Source organism: Corvus brachyrhynchos, unplaced genomic scaffold (genome assembly GCF_000691975.1).
Source record: "Corvus brachyrhynchos isolate BGI_N302 unplaced genomic scaffold, ASM69197v1 scaffold200, whole genome shotgun sequence".
NCBI classification, from domain to species: domain Eukaryota; kingdom Metazoa; phylum Chordata; class Aves; order Passeriformes; family Corvidae; genus Corvus; species Corvus brachyrhynchos.
In genome coordinates, this window is record NW_008236184.1 from 4,465,725 (window position 1) to 4,480,542 (window position 14,818).

General features: G+C 59.6%; 3 protein-coding genes across 9 annotated transcripts in view; 1 reads left to right on the plus strand and 2 right to left on the minus strand.

The window, feature by feature from the left end:
• Positions 1-6: 6 nt before the first annotated feature.
• RCCD1 (RCC1 domain containing 1) lies at positions 7-3,514 on the plus strand. Of its 2 annotated transcripts, XM_017738283.1 has the most exons (5): positions 7-2,155; positions 2,328-2,432; positions 2,581-2,733; positions 2,883-2,912; positions 3,120-3,514. In XM_017738283.1, exons 1-5 carry the CDS (start codon positions 2,110-2,112, stop codon positions 3,260-3,262), a joined length of 477 nt encoding a protein of 158 aa, XP_017593772.1. In that variant the 5' UTR covers positions 7-2,109; the 3' UTR covers positions 3,263-3,514. The 2 variants fall into 2 exon arrangements, with proteins under 2 accessions (XP_017593772.1, XP_017593767.1); XM_017738278.1 differs by having other exon boundaries at positions 2,883-3,212.
• Positions 3,515-5,250: 1,736 nt separating this feature from the next.
• On the minus strand, positions 5,251-11,187 carry PRC1 (protein regulator of cytokinesis 1). Of its 6 annotated transcripts, none has more exons than XM_017738231.1 (14): positions 11,168-11,187; positions 10,434-10,566; positions 9,990-10,112; positions 9,408-9,641; positions 9,161-9,331; positions 8,802-8,951; positions 8,425-8,572; positions 8,203-8,339; positions 7,862-7,957; positions 7,599-7,745; positions 7,133-7,243; positions 6,842-6,952; positions 6,064-6,249; positions 5,251-5,468 (listed from the first exon to the last, which is right to left on the minus strand). In XM_017738231.1, the coding sequence occupies exons 2-14, from the start codon at positions 10,521-10,523 to the stop codon at positions 5,394-5,396; spliced, it is 1,779 nt and encodes a 592-aa protein (XP_017593720.1). In that variant the 5' UTR covers positions 10,524-10,566; positions 11,168-11,187; the 3' UTR covers positions 5,251-5,393. The 6 variants fall into 6 exon arrangements, with proteins under 6 accessions (XP_017593720.1, XP_017593741.1, XP_017593711.1 ...); XM_017738252.1 differs by lacking the exon at positions 11,168-11,187 and adding an exon at positions 10,744-10,960; XM_017738222.1 differs by lacking the exon at positions 11,168-11,187 and adding an exon at positions 10,744-10,842 and having other exon boundaries at positions 7,142-7,243.
• The window catches only part of VPS33B (VPS33B, late endosome and lysosome associated), a 6,833-nt gene continuing 3,198 nt past the window's right edge, over positions 11,184-14,818 (minus strand). The window contains exons 9-20 of the mRNA XM_008637302.2: positions 14,493-14,579; positions 14,319-14,409; positions 14,060-14,134; positions 13,686-13,750; positions 13,564-13,618; positions 13,436-13,482; positions 12,935-13,067; positions 12,596-12,669; positions 11,973-12,074; positions 11,722-11,797; positions 11,533-11,649; positions 11,184-11,316 (exon numbers count right to left, since the gene is read on the minus strand). Of these exons, the coding sequence (XP_008635524.1) occupies positions 11,237-11,316; positions 11,533-11,649; positions 11,722-11,797; positions 11,973-12,074; positions 12,596-12,669; positions 12,935-13,067; positions 13,436-13,482; positions 13,564-13,618; positions 13,686-13,750; positions 14,060-14,134; positions 14,319-14,409; positions 14,493-14,579 (1,002 nt within the window). The 3' untranslated portion in view covers positions 11,184-11,236. The remainder of the gene's footprint in view (positions 11,317-11,532; positions 11,650-11,721; positions 11,798-11,972; positions 12,075-12,595; positions 12,670-12,934; positions 13,068-13,435; positions 13,483-13,563; positions 13,619-13,685; positions 13,751-14,059; positions 14,135-14,318; positions 14,410-14,492; positions 14,580-14,818) is intronic.

The following is a 14,818-nucleotide window of genomic DNA, read 5'->3' on the forward strand; positions in this document are numbered from 1 at the left end:
GAGCAGGGGCTGTGGGTGCACAGGGGTGCAGGAGAGGGATGGCATTGGTTGGGGTTCAGGAACTCCAGGACAAGCACTGCGCTGGTGGGATGCAGAGAGAATGATGGGGATGCAGAACGGGCATGAGAGTGCAGAAGGGATATGGGGGAGCCTTTGGGGGGAGTGCGGGTGAGAGGATGTCGGAATGGGGGTCACCTCAGGGGCTGAGCCCCCCTTAGCCTGCACACACTGCCTGGGGCCAGGATATGCATCCTGACTTTCCCATGGGGGTGGACTTGGGAATGATAGGAGATTACAGCTAAGACAAAAGTATTGGGGTACCAACTGCAGCTTGGTATGCTCACCCCCATGCTGATGGGATCTGTCCCTCACCTGAACCAGGTTCCCCCCGGCATGGGCATCCCAGCTCACGGCTTCTCCTGCCTTGGCCGTGCCCCTTTTCCCACTGAGTCTACCCTTGCTGGCCCCATGAGCAGCCCTGTCTCCTCTCTAGGTGCTGGGTTTCTGGCTACAGTGGGGCCTCTGCTCTGACTTTTGGCTCTCTCAGGGCAGTCTTTGAGGACACTTGGGTCTCTGTATGACCATCAAGGTCCCTGCTCTGTCCCTGCTTCTCTGTAACTTGTCACACAAGCACCAACTGGCAGCAAAGCTCTTGTGTTTCTAAACTGGAAATTGATTCCATCAGTCTATGACAATTCAGTGCCAGGTCCCTCTGGTAAAGCCTGTGGGAGAGAAGTGAACCCCTTGGGAAAACCTTCCAGCCCCAGCACCCTGTGTCACCTGCCAGGAGCTGAACTTGAGTGCATTTAACAGCTGGTGGCACCGCTCAGTTTATTCTCACAAAGGCGTTTGTTGTTCTTTAGGGAGTTGTTTGTGCATTTGCTGCCCCAATCAAGTTTTCCCAAAAGGTGCTGGAGACCCCAGCCACAGGTCCCCCTGCCCTGCATCCCTGAGTTCTGCTGGTGCATGATGAGGCCTGGCAACAAGAACTAGTTGTTCTCATGTATGGAGTGGAAGGATTGCTGCGTTCCTCTTTGCTACTTATGGAAGACAAACCCAGCACTGATTATCAGTCACTGTCACAGAGCTGCGTGCCCTGGCACAGTGCCCTCCCTGTTCCTCATCGCTCAGAAGTGTTTCACTCCCCAGTCCCTGCTCCTCAGTCACTGGCTCTGGGCTAGCTGGTAGCAAAAAGCTCATGGCAAACGCAACACTCAGTTCACATCAGCAGTTGTTGCATTGCAGGTGCTACGTTATTTGGTCCTTCTTGCCTTCCCTTCAGAGGAAAGGTTTCTACATGTGGGGATGTGTACTTGAGGATTAACTTTTTTGTGATTTGGTTATTCAACACAGCTGAGAATCCTCTCACCCATGCCTGTGCCAGCTGTGTCTCATACTGTGACAGCTGTACTGTGTGATAGCCATGTGCTGGCCCAGCTCACCCCTTTGTAGCCCCTCTCTTGCTGCTAGCTGTGGTCACCATTGCCCTCTTGTGAGGGAGTGCCTGGAGCCACTTTCCTATTGCAGCATGCCCTTCCCTGCCCCTCAGCTCTCAGTGTTTCTTTGCCTCAGTCCTCTGCAGATTTCCCATATGGAATGTGAAGAGCCTTTCCAGTGGCATGCATCAGCCCAGCTGTTGACATCCTGAGCTGTCACATTGAAGCTCCCCAGACCAAACAGGCACCACTCTGCTGCCGAACTGCTCCTCTCACCCCTACAGCTCCTGCCAGCTCCTCCTGCTTCTGCCCCATCTCTGACAACCAAAGCCCCTGATGCTGCCCACCGACCCCTGGCTGTAACTGTGGTGGTCTGGTGCTGGGCGTCACTGTCCCACCAGTGCTTGGCTTTTCCCTGTTCCTGAAGTCAATTCTTCTGCTCAGCTGTGGTTGTTCCCTGAGCTGCTCAGGCTCTGCCAGCCTGGGGCTGGGTTGATGGCAGCAGGAAGGGCTTGGTGGGGACTGTGGGCACGGAGGAGGCACGGGAGCTGGAGGCTGTGGTCTATGGGCGTGTCTGTCTGTCCTGTGTCCCTGCAGGCATGGGCAGCTGGGCCACGGGCTACTGGAGTCAGAGCTGCAGCCGCGGCTGGTGGAGGCGCTGGCTGGGGTGCCCATGCAGGCGGTGGCGGCCGGCGGGTGGCATTCAGCCAGCGTTAGCGGTAAGGAGCTGGGCTGGGCGTGGGAGGTTGAGATGCTGGTGGCAGCCTAAGGGCCCGGTGGGACCTGCCTTGGGGAATATGCGGTGTCGGTGTCCCTGGAGCACGCAGTGCTGCCACCGAGTGGAGCTCAAGGGTAAGCTCTGCCTGATGCGTTCTTCCCCTCGCCCCACAGAGGCAGGAGACCTGTACATGTGGGGCTGGAACGAGTCGGGGCAGCTGGCTCTGCCCTCCAAAGCGCTGGCACAGGAGCGAGCGCAAGATGAGGACATGGGCTCAGGTGAGTGCTGCTGGCCAGGCTGAGGGCAGGGTGGGCTGGGTTCCTGCACAGCCCCAGCAGCTCAGTGCAGGGCCAATATGGTTTGAGCCTGCGAGGAATGCTGGTGTTACCAGTCACTCCTGGGAGCTGAGAGTTGACTGTTCTGCAGGGAACACCAAGCTGATGCCCTGCCGGGAGCAGTCAGCTGCCAAGGATGCTGCATTCATCTCCATCCAGGCGTTCCCGGCGCTGCTGGATCTGCCACAGGACCTGGAGGTCAGCGCGGTCAGCTGTGGGTCCCGACACACAGCGGTCATCACACGTGAGTGACCAGTGGGGCAGGTGGCAGTGCCTCTGCGGGCAAGGGTGCTGAGAGGTGCCAGGGCTCACCAGGACCCAGTGGGCAGCGCCCCTGGGAGCAGGGGTACAGATCTCACTGGGTGCTGGCTGATGGTGCTGTCCCTGTTGCAGGAGGCGGGGAGCTCTACACCTGGGGCTGGGGTAAGTGGCACCTCTTCTTTGGGACTGTACAGCCTCCCCAGGAGCAGCTTCTCATTCCTGTTCTCTCACCCTTGGCTCTTTTGTCACTGTACGAGTTCCATCTGTACTGGAGGCTCTTGTGTTCCCTCCCTCCCTCCCCACAAACACCAGGAGCAATTGCCCTGTGAGGCCCCAGGGCCACATTATGGCATGGCTGTGTGTCTGCAGGTAAATACGGTCAGCTGGGACATGGGAACAACATCAGCTCTGACCAGGCACGCCGTGTCGAGCACCTGGTGGCCCAGGGGTTGCGGGCAGAGCAGGTGGTGTGTGGGCCCTGGACCACCTATATATGTGTGCTGGAGCCGTGAGGGCCCCAAAACCTGCAATCCATGGCTGCTGCCAGACAAAGGATGAGGGCGAGCTCTGCTCTGCAGGACCAGCTCCAGGACCACTCTGTCCTCAGGGCTAGGGCAGCCAGCCCCCCCCACGGCACAGGATGGGACTGAGTTTAGCCCACAGTGACCTGACTTCACACCCTGGAGTGGAGCTGCGGCTGCACCAGGGCCAGGGACACCCTGGGACGGGCTGGATGTGTTTATTAAATTAACTTTTCCATAAGGTCTGCAGTGTTGGTGTGTGCAAGACATGTTCCAGCATATCCAATGAAGCTATCCTGGCAAGGGACTGCTTGGGGCTGTGGCTGGGGTTTGTGTGAGCATGGTGGTAATTCAGGGATGTTCTGGCTGAGCAGCACTGGCACCGAGCTGAGGCCGATTCTGCTCCTCTGGGGGTTGCAGAGGAAATTGTGACAGGAGGGACATACAGCTGGACCAGGGGATGCCCAGCTGACCCCAGAGGTATCCCAGACCATGTGGCATCATGACCAGTGTGGAAAGTTGGGAAGAAGGAATGGGGGGGATGCTCAGAGCAGTAGTGGCTTTGTGCCCAAGTTACCATTACCCTGGTGGGGCCCTGCTGGCCTGGGTGGGGTGAGCACCAGTTGGAAGGAGGGAATGAATTCTTGGTTTTGCTTTGTTCTGGGTGGCTTTTGCTTCCCATGCTGAACTGTTGTCTCATATCACAAGTTTTCCAGCTTTCACGTGGTGGTTGCGTCCACAGTCCTGCTGGGGAGTTCAGAGAGGCAGGTGGGGAGAGCAAGCAGCTGAGAGGGGCTGAAGGTGGTTTGGGGAGTGGGAATGCAGCCTTTTGGTCAGCATGGTCATGGATTGAAGCTGCAGCTTTTTCAGCCACTCCAGATGTGGATCAGAGCTTCACCTTTTCTGGCCTGGCAGGGTGAGGATTGCAGCTCCTGCTTTTTCAGCCAATCAGGACACTGGTTGGGGCTGTGGCTTTTTCAGCCAATCAGGATGTGGCTCAGAGCTCCAGCTTTTACAGCCAATCAGGACACAGGTTGAAGCTGCAGATTTTTCAGCCAATGACGACACAGGCTGGAGCTCCAGCTTCTTTGGCCAGTCAGGACAAGGATGAGCGTTCCAGCTTATTCAGCCAACCAGGATGTGGATCAGAGCTGCATCTTTTTCAGCCAATCAGAACACAGATTGACGCTCCAGCTTATTCAGCCAATCAGGATGTGGATGGGAGCTGCTGCTTTTTCAGACAGTCAGGGTGCAGATTGAAAGTGTTGCCTTTTTCAGCCAATCAGAACACGTATTGGAGCTCCAGTTTCTTCGGCCAATCAGGACATGGATTGGACCTGCTGCTTTTTCAGCCAATCACAATATAGATCGAAGCATCACCTTATTTGCCCAGTCAGGGCATGGATTGGCATTCCAGCTTTTTCAGCCAATGGGAGTGCGGATTGGAGCTGGTGCTTTTTCAGCCAATCAGGACACGGATCAGAGCTCCAGCTTATTGGCCAATCAGGATGCATCTTGAAGCAGCAGCATTTTCAGCCAATCATGACACGGACTGAGGATGCTGCCTTTTCAGTAAATCAGGATGTGGTGGAAGGTCCAGCTTTTTTAGCAAATCAGGATGGCGCTTGAAGCTCCAGTTTTTTCAGCCAATCAGGATGTGGATTGAAGCACCAGCTTTTTCAGCCAGTCACAATGTGGATTGGAGTTCCAATCAGGATGGATTGGATGCTTATTCATCCAATCAGGATGCTGATTGGAGCTGCTGTTTTCTTCAGCCAATCAGGATGTGGATCAGTACTCCAGCTTACTTGGCCAATCAGGATGCAGATTGGAGCTGCTGGACTTGATTGGCCAAAGAAACTGCAGCTCTGTTCCTGATTGGCTGGGACTCCCAAGAGCCACACCCTGAGATTCAGGGTTGCCCCAGCCCTTCCATTGCCTTCCCCCCCTCTGGGGACCCCAGCAAATCCACTCAGAGGTGGGGGCTGTACAGGGACTTTATTCACATCATCTAGAAAAATTTTTTAAATAAAAGCACATTTCTAAAGCGGCAACCAAGAGGAGGGTTATCCTGGAGCAGGAGATGCTGCAGGCCGTGCAGAGCTGCCAGCACAGGGATTCATCACGCGGCATTGTTGGTGGTGGAGTTGAGGACATGAGTGGTGCTTTCAAAGTTGGAAGCCTTTGAAAGTTCGCGCTGTGGAAACAAGAAGTGGGAGAGGGGGCTGAGGGAAGGGAGGGGGCTGCTGCCGCACAGTTCAGGGGGGACAGAGAAAGGGCAAGCCAGGCTGCCAAAAGGAGATGAAATGCAAATTAATTTGAACTATGTAACTTGTACCCAATGAACATAAATGCCTTTGTTTACTAAAATGTATAAAAAGTTTTTGGTAGTGTCATACAGTGGTAAGTCTCAGGCTCAGCCCAGCATGATGGGAGGACAGAGGCTGTCCAAGGCACCACAGGGTCCCCCCCAAGAGAGGCAGCCTCTGCTCACTCCCTCCTCCAGGGCTCTGCCTTGGGTCTGTCCCTGCACAGGTGTGTCCCTGACTGCAGCCTGTCCTCTGGGCTGGTGGTCTGTCCCCAGTGGCTGCTCAGGGCCCTCCGCCTCCAACTCTGAAGTTCTCCATGGGGAGTCACAGGCAGGGGCAGGAGCAGCCACCCTGTGAGAGGACACGGGGTGCTGTGCAGGGACACAGCGGGGGGACACAGCCCCATGGGGTGCTTGGAGAGGAGGGAGCAAAGGTTTTGTGCTGTGCAGTGAGGGGAGGGGGGGGTTAGAAGAGGTGAATTACCGCAAACTCAGAATAGGTGCTGGCAACAGAACTAACGCTGTGGTTACGCTGGGCAGGGGCTGTGGGGGTGCACCCACCACTCAGGGTGGTTCCATCCAGCTGGGCCATGTTTTCCTTGTTCCGCTCCCTCAGCCTGGGTCGGGGGGGCTTCGCTGCCGCGCGGCTGGGGGTCCGAGCCCGGCCGAACTGTGGGCAGAGGTGACAGTTATGGGATGCAGGAATCGAGCAGAGGCAGGAGAGCTGCAGCAGCTTCACTACCCATTGCTGTGTGGAGCCAGAGCAGTGTCAGGCTCCAGGAGCTCTCCAGACTCCAGGGTCCAGTTCTGGCCCCTGAAACATATGGCATAGAATCACAGAATCCTGGAATGATTTGGGTAGGAAGGGACTTTAAAGCCCATCTTGTTCCACCCCCATGCCATGGGTGGGGATGCCACTCACTAGACCAGGATGCTCAGGCCCTGTCCAGCAGCACACACACATTTTGAAGGTCCCCCAAGCTGCAGGCTCAGCACTAAGGAACAGGAGTACACTAGAAATCTGGGCTGGAGGAAGATTTTCTGGCACCCTCCTCCTCCCTCGGGTCAGCAGTCAGCAACACCCCAGCAGGATGGCAGTAGCCCCACAGAGCAGACTGTGGACAAACAGGGGCTTCTGTCCCGCACAAGCTCAGCAGGGGAGGCAGCGAACCATGGGGTGACAGCAAGAAGAGCTGCACCATCTCAGCTCACCCATCCCTTCCAGCCCAGCCCCGGGCAGGGACTCCCCCAAGGCCCCTCACCTTCTTCCCAGAGGGTGGCAGCCGAGATGTGGGCGAGTGGGAGATGGTACCCCCAAAGGCTGAGCGAACAGTGCTGTTGGGGGTGGCACTGGCGATGGAGGTGCCGTGGAGCTGAGGAGACAGCAGAGCACACATCACACAGGACATCCTCCCATGGGGTTGCAGCACCCTGATCTCTCCCCACACATCCCCACGAGGCCGAGGCCAGCACAAGGCCATGCTCCAGCCCAGGGAGAGCTCAGCTCCAGGCAGGACCCCAGGCCACCACACTGCTCTGCAGGGACATTTTACCTTGCTTACTTTGGCAGGTGTGTGGGGGCTGAGCATGCGCCGCTTAATGGGTGTCCGTGGGGTGCTGCCATACAGCATCTCTGTCTCCATTTGCCGGCTCTTCTTCAGGTGCTGTGGGAGATACCTGCACTTGCACACCAGAGCACCACGAAGCTGGTGCATCTGTGTGACACTGGCAGTGGGCACTGCCCTGTTGACAGCCTGGCACAGCCACACGGCAGGAATTTCATCAGATTTACAGGCATGCAGAGCCAAGTGTCACCTCTGGCACTTTTCTGGGCCAGAAAGGGGCTCGGCCCACATGGGTGTGACAGCAATGGGCACCAGCCCCACTGCCTGCCACTTCCAGGCTGGGAATGAGCATGCAAAGCCCGGGGCCCAGCAGGCACATCCCTAGGCTCGCATTCTTAGGCAAGAGCCAGGGACACTCCCAGGCAGAAGCCAACATGCTCAGCTCTGTACTCACCCGCTCCTGCTTCTCCTTCTCCTTCTCTAGACGGTACAGCTGCCACTGCTCTGACACATACTCCATGAACTGCTGCCCCTTCACCAGGAAAGCTCCCTTGAACTCCTGCTCCCAGGTCTGGACCTTTTTCTCCAGCTCCTCCTGCAGCTGATCAGGACATGAGAGCAGTGTAGGGGCTGTGCTGAATGCAGGTGTCCCCACACCCAAGAATCCCTTTTCCTCTGTCAGTGGGACCACAGGTCCTTCCCCAAAGCTGGACCTACTCTAGACAGCGTCTTCTGCAGCTTTGCTCGCTGCTTCTCCTCCTTCAGCAGGTTTCCTCCGCGATTGTTGAAGCGACCGGGGTCAGTTGCTTTGCGCTGGTAGAGAAAGGGGGTTATGAGAGACACAAACACACTACCCAATGCCCTCAGCCTCACGTGGTGAAGGCCCCAGAGGAGCCAGCCCTGCACCAACACCCCAATACTCAAAACACAGCACCCCATCCCTGCACTGGCCCACCATGACTTCCCAGCGCTCCCCTGCTCCTTCCCAGAGCACTCTGCCCACGGGAGCAGAGGTGTACACTGATCCATGACCTGGCATGCTCCTGCCTGGACAATACCTCCAGCTCCAGGAACAGCTTCCAGTTCTCCTCCCACTTCTGAACAGCCTCAAACAGATCTTTGTGTGTTTCATAGTAGATCTTCATCTTGCCCACCTCAGCATCATGCAGCTCGAGCAGCGTCTCTGTGTAATCCTCTGGAAGGGCACAACAGCCAGCTCAGGGGGGTGCTGGAACCCCTGGGATCCCTCCCCCAAAACTGCCTGGCCAGCCAGCACCCACCATCGTAGAAGGGGCTGAAGCCTTCCCTCTGCTCCTGGCTGTAGAAGCATTTGTCCCAGTAATCAGCCAGCTCTGCCCGGATTGCATGGATCACGGATTTCATGTTCTGCAGCTTCAGCTCCTCCAGACGGTCCACTTCCAGCTGCAACTATCCCCAGGACCAGAGCACAGGTCAGGGAGGAAGAGGGAGGAGAACGGGATTCATCTTCTGCATGAGCCGCTCTCTAGAATGAGGCAGCTGCCAGCACCAGCCTCCAGGCAGGTGTTTGGCAGAATTTGGCCTGCTCACCTCACCCCTTACTGAGCAAACAGGAGCATGAGATCCCCAGGAGCTGCTGCCCCCAGCCCTCCCACCACGAGCGCAACAGGGCTCTTACAGCTCTCCTAGTTTTGACTCTGGAGCCAGCCAGGTGCACGGCTGAGGACTCTCTCTCCTCCTCCGGGATCTGCAGCCTCTCCCAGAGCGCGACGATCCTGGCGCGCAGCTCCGTGCACACAGCCTCGTTCAGGGCCCGCCGGGCTTCCAGCTGGAGGGAGGGGGAGCAGGGGGTCAGCGCAGCCTTTGGCTCTGCTGCACCTGCAAAGCCGCACGCTTGGCACACGAGATCTCAGCCCCTTGAAAAGGGCATTCTAACATGCAGCCTTGCTCAAAACCTAGCAGTTGCTCTGACATCATGGTGGCAGCTGCTGCCAGCACACACAGCAGCCCCCAGCGCTGCCTCAGAGCATGACATACCTGCTGCAGCAGGTTCTGGAGGGCCACGATGTTGTCCTTGGACAGGCAGAATGCCTCCTCATCCTCACACACCACGTCCCGCTCGAAGCTAGTGTCCGGGGTGTGGTCCAGCTCCTCCATGAGCAGAATGATCTGACGCTTGTTGCTGACAAATTCTTCCCGCCTTTGCTCCTGGGGGTGAGGGCAGTGTCAGGAACCAGGGGCCCCTTGCGGGCCTCTCAGCGACCCCCTCACCCTCCACGCTCACCTTCAGGGTGTTGAGGGAGGCCACATGGCGCCGGTAGCGGTCCAAGTCCTCCAGGCTGGGCACACTCCCAGTGTCGATGCTGAACAGAGTTGTGCACAGGATGTCACACAGGTCTCGGTCCTGTTCCTGCAGGGCCTTCAGCTCCTGCTTCCGGTCCCGCTTCTGCTTCTGTAGCACCTCCACACGCGTGCGCAGGTTCTTCTCCATCTGTAGGATGGTACTTTCCTCCTCTGTCTGCAAGAGGCCAGAAATCAGCTCTGTTCCACACTTCTCCCACACCTGACTCAGGCTTTAGGCTTTTTATACAAACACTGGGGGCACCAGGCCTGGGTCTGAGCAAGATGTTCCCCAGGAAGGTGCAAGAACACCAGCAACACACAAAACAAGATGCTAGAGAACACCACACAACCACCTACCAGTGCCTGGCCTGTGAGAAGCCACAAATCCCTTGGCTCTACCAAGCACCCGAAAAAGCAGTTTTGGATAGATATTTGCCTTGTGAGCTCTGGCCTCTCGAGACACCGAGGCAGAGGCCAGGCAGCAGCACTGCTGCCAGCAGGATCCCAGGATTCCACACCTCACCTCAAAGGGGCCCAGCTGGAGCTCCCTGCACAGGGTGTCCAGCTCCTTCCGACACAGGGCGATGCTCTTCAGGAGACGTTCCTTCAGGCTTTCCTCCTCTGCCACCATCATGTCCAGGAGACTCTGCAGCACAAGTGTAGTTAGAGGCAGGGTGTGGGAATGGAGAGTGAGCAGGGGACGTGCAGGGAGAGTGGGCAGGGCAGCAGGACCACCGCTTGAGACCACGGCTGGGCCCGAGTGAGGTGTGGGCAGCGTGGGGAGCCCAGTGAGACGGGGCTGCACAGGGCAAGGGCAGAGGGGTGGGAACAGCTGGGCAGGGCTCCCGGCAGACCCGAGAGAGCAGTCCTGGGTGAGCTCACTCCGAGCGGCTCGGGTCGCGGGCTCCCGCTGCAGCAGGTACGCGGCTCAACAGAAGATCCGGTGCCCCCCCGCCCCGCCCCTCACCTTGATGTGCTTCTTGACGACGTCAGTGCGCTCCAGGCGCTGCTCCTCGGGAATACCGATCTCCTCCCAGATGTCCCGCAGCGCCGCCATGGCCCGATTCAGGCAGGACGCGGCCTCGGCCGCCAGCACCTCGCTGAGAGCACCGCGGGCCGTCAGCGGCCAACGACAGTCTCGGGACCCGAGAGCCCCCCCAGCCGCCGCCCGTCCCACCGTGACCTCCTGCCCCGGTTCCCAGCAGGCCCGGCACTTTCGGCCAGTCGGGCCCCCCAGCCCCGGTTCCCGGTTCCCCCCGGTTCCCCTGTTCCCGCCCCTTTTCCTCATCGCCCCGCGCTGCGCTGCCGCCGCTCCGCCGATTCGAACTCCCCTCCCGGCCGCGCTGATTGGCTGCCGCGTCACCGCGGCCCCGCCCACAACCGCCACCAGGGCTGCACCCCTTCGCCCGCCCGCGCCTCCGCCCCGCCCCAAGCCGCCCCCCAGCCAATGGCAGTGGAGAGCCTTCGGCGCTTCCAGCCAATCCGGAGCGAGACCGCCACCGCCCTGCCGCGTCTAACGGCGCCGCCGCGCACTCCCGAGCTGCCAGCGGCCCCGTGACCCCGCCCCGGGCGGTGCCTGCGCGTCCCCGCGCATGCGCTGAGGGCTGCACCGGGACCCCGCGCGGCCCGCCACGTCCGCCGCCTCAACGCTGGGCCGCTGTCCCCGGGGTAGCGCTCCCGCCAGCGCCCACCCTCACACACACAGCCCTAGGCCGGGTCGTTGTCAGCAGAGATGTTTACTGGCAGGGTTCCCTCGGCCCGCTCCGGGGCTCAGGCCTTGGCCTCAATCATGGCCTCCATCATGCGGGCGCTGTTGGTGATGGCCGTGGTCAGGAAGATGAACTTGCACCCTGTAGGAAAGGCCCGTCGGTGCCCCAGCCGTGCTGTGGGGCAGCACTGACACTCCCAGCCCTGTCCGCGCCCATTTTCCAGGAGAGCTGTGTACCTCGCCACCCCCTTCCCCAGGGGCTTCAGCCTGTGCTGGTTCCTGAGCACAGACCCTGCTTGGCTGCATGCTGCAGGGGCAGCATCCCCAGGCTACCCTACCCTCCCCAAGCCACTCCTACCTCTCTCCTTCCCCAGGAAGCGGAGTGCAGCAATTTCAGAGAAGGTGCAGCCCCCCAGGAAGACAGCAAGGACAACACGTTGGGACTCCCAGGCAGGGTTGTCCTCCACAGTGCTGTCTGGATAGGGAAGAGTGCTGTAGGATATGCCCACTGCCAGCCCCACCGCCCCCAGCCTGCCCCTACCACCACCTGAGACAGAGAACTCGTTGCCATTGAGCAGTCGCACGACCTCCTCCAGGCCCTGCCAGCCCCGGCGCTCCAGCACCTAAGGGACAGGTGGGGTGTCTGGCTGGGTGCTGGGCACTGCTCAGGAGGCTCAGAGCAGTAGATGAACACCATCAGCCCTAGCCCTGGGCAGAGGAACCCCTGCTGGACTCCCCAAAACGAGGCAGGGGCTTGAGGGGATGTGCCCAGTTCTCTCCAGCAGCAGATGAGCTCACCTGCTCAATGATCTTGCAGCTCAGGGGCACATAGGCCCCACCAAAAACATACGCCATGTCCCGAGGCATTTTGAGGTCATACTCGCCATCCAGCCGAGGGATCTGCAGTGACAGGTGACACCAGAGGTACAGGACCAGGCTGCCTGGGGCCTCACCCCCACTCAGAGGTGCAGGGGTGAGGAGGGACAGATGCTTGGAGCATGGCTCTGTCCCCACCTCCTGCCCCACCACACCAGAGCCAGCATCCCATGGCCTGGGTGGGCTGTGCAGTGAGGGCCAGGGGAAGAAAGGTCACCTCGCCAGCACCCTGGGACCCCTCATTGCCTCAGGATGGAAGGCACAGGGCTGCCTGCCCAGTGCCACTGCTGTGTCTGAAGGGGACAAGGAAAGCCCCAGCCCCGCACCACACTCACAGGGCGCAGGGTCTGGGCAGAGTGGGAAGCTGGCAATGGCCCCCAGCCCTGGGGAGCAGCCTGCAGGCTGCCTGGAGCAGCTGCAGCAGCTCTGGCCCTGAGCTGTGTCCCCCTCAAGTGCGGAGCCTGCAGCCTGGGCACGGGCACAGGCTAAGCAGAGCTCTCTGCTCTGTAGGCACTGCAGCCAGCCAGCACCCCTCGAGAACGTACCAACCCCAGCTTCTTGCTTATGGCTCGGAAATTACTCTTCCTGGCCAAAGAATTAAACGCATCTGTGATCTTTCCTGGAAAACATGACAAGGAGAAACATCTTAAAAGGTTCTGTCTGGATCCCAAACGCAGGCTGGCAGAGATGTGCAGAGCTGTGTGCTCTGAAGAACGGCTGTGGCGGCTGCTAGCCCTGGTGTCCCCACAGCAGAGCCCACTGCACTGCCTGCAGCACCACTGCTGGAGACACACTTGGTGCTTGCAGCCCACACGTTTGCCATGTGCTTCCAGCCAGATCTGAGGCAGCAGCTCCCAGGGACATGGGGCAGTGGGCTGGCTCACCTGCAGCACGGTCTGTGACCAGCTTGCTGACTTTGCTCTCCACGGCTGTCAGGGTCTCCCCAGCTGACTGCTCCGTCAGCAGCCCGATGCGCTTGAGGTTGTGGAAGGTCAGCAAGTGCTCGGGCCCGTAGCTCTGTGAACGGGGCAGCCAGATCAGTGTGGAGCCCCACATGCGAGCATGGGAAGCAGACAGGGTGTCCCCTCTGCAGCGAGGCACAGGTTGCTCAGAGCCCCCTGGCAAGCACAGGCAGGGGCAGGTAGAGGGGCTCAAGTGGAGCCTGTAGAGGGGCTCAAGTGGGGCTCAAGTGGGGCCTGTGGAGGCAGGGTCTATCCTGCAGAGACAGCCTGGGTGTGCTGTCACTGATGAAGAGTCTGTGGAGGCAGAGCCCATCCCCAGGAGTGCTGCTGCCCAGCGCCTCGTGGCCAGAACCACAGGGAGGGGAACAGCTCTTGCTGTCACTGCACAGCTCTTGCCCTGCAGTGACTCCCTGGGCCCCTCACCTGCAGGTACTGGGTTTTCAGGGAGCGGTAGTCCTTGGGGATGAGACCTGTGGGAAGCACCAGGTGAGCTCTGTGCCAGGGCTGGGGCTCAGTGCCACTGCTCTGGCCCAGCACAGCTGGGCACTCACCATTTTCTGTGATGGACAGGAGGCACATGAGGCGCAGGCTCTCAATGGGGGACACCTGTGGGGAGCAGGGGCTTAGCTGGGGCAGGACGGGGCAGCGGGAGCAGGCATCCCCATGGTCTCACCTGCCGGTCAATGTGCTCTTCGATGAAGCTGGTGCTCTCACGGACATCAAAGCCCTCCAGCAGTGCTGTGACAGGGGCACAGGCAGCATCACCCCAGGGCTCTTGCCAGCCCACCGAGCTGGGGTCTGGCCTCTGGGCTCAGCTGCCCGTCCAAAGCCCCAGGGAATGGGCCCCCACCCCAGCAGACATTCCCCCTCAGAGGGTGCGACCTGACCCTTCTCAGGATCTTGAGACACCCCCAAAACAAGGGACTGGCAGGACGGTGGCCACACAGGGAACACCCAGGTGTGAGGCTGCCTGGGCCTGGGGCAAGCGAGGCCATGGGTCAGACTGAGACAGGGGCAGGCACACACAGGGCATGGAGCAGCACTCACAGTGCTCAGCCTTGATGGTCTCTTGGAAGTCCTGCTTGGTTTTCTTTTTCATGATAGACTCACAGGCACCAATATCTACACAACCAAGAGACACAGCAGCTTTGGAGGGGAAAGGGCTCTGCAGGCACTGTTGGCACACACCAACAGCCCCTGCCCTGCCCCTCCTGGGCACATCCAGGGCCCCCCAGCCCCCTGCTTTCCCTGGTGCTCCAGCACTTGCAGTACACCCGAGGGCCCCTCCCTCCCCTCAGGCTCCTACGCAGGCTCAGCAGGCGATGCTCCTGCTTCAGTCCCTTCAGCTCCTGGGACACAAAGTCCTTCATCTGCTTGATGTCCATGCCCCGGCGCCGCTGTGGGAGGGAGAGCACGGGGGTGGCAGCCCAGCTGCGAGGGACAGTGCTGCAGGCATCCTGCACGCCAGGGTGACACTCACGTCGTACTGCGCCTGCAGGTTCCGTGACTTCTGGCTCAGGAAGCCAAACACGCTGGAGAAGTGCTCATTCCGAATCTGGCTGAACACCTGTGGAAGCACCACAGCTACCAGGGCCCAGCCAGCTGCAGCCCTGGAGACACAGACCCCAGGGCCAATGCTCCCCAGTAACCTGCACAGCACTTTGGCCACACACCCCAAAACACTGGCTGATGGCACAGCAACCTGTGTTGGTGCATCCCTCTGACCCAGGCCACACCATGACCTGAGAAATGCTCCTCAGGGATCAGCCTTGATGAATAGCACCTGGGCTGAGCTCCTCCCCAGCT

What these genes read in the sequence shown, in the direction of transcription:
- RCCD1 (XM_017738278.1), top strand. Translation starts at nt 2,110, where the DNA reads ATGCAGGCGGTGGCGGCCGGCGGGTGGCATTCAGCCAGCGTTAGCG. An exon ending in GCATTCAGCCAGCGTTAGCG is followed by an intron (nt 2,156 to 2,327) that starts GTAAGGAGCTGG and finishes CTCGCCCCACAG; the next exon opens with AGGCAGGAGACCTGTACATG. An exon ending in AGATGAGGACATGGGCTCAG is followed by an intron (nt 2,433 to 2,580) that starts GTGAGTGCTGCT and finishes ACTGTTCTGCAG; the next exon opens with GGAACACCAAGCTGATGCCC.
- PRC1 (XM_017738252.1), bottom strand. An exon ending in CCTCCCTCAACACCCTGAAG is followed by an intron (nt 9,332 to 9,407) that starts GTGAGCGTGGAG and finishes CCTCACCCCCAG; the next exon opens with GAGCAAAGGCGGGAAGAATT. An exon ending in TCCAGAACCTGCTGCAGCAG is followed by an intron (nt 8,952 to 9,160) that starts GTATGTCATGCT and finishes CCCTCCCTCCAG; the next exon opens with CTGGAAGCCCGGCGGGCCCT.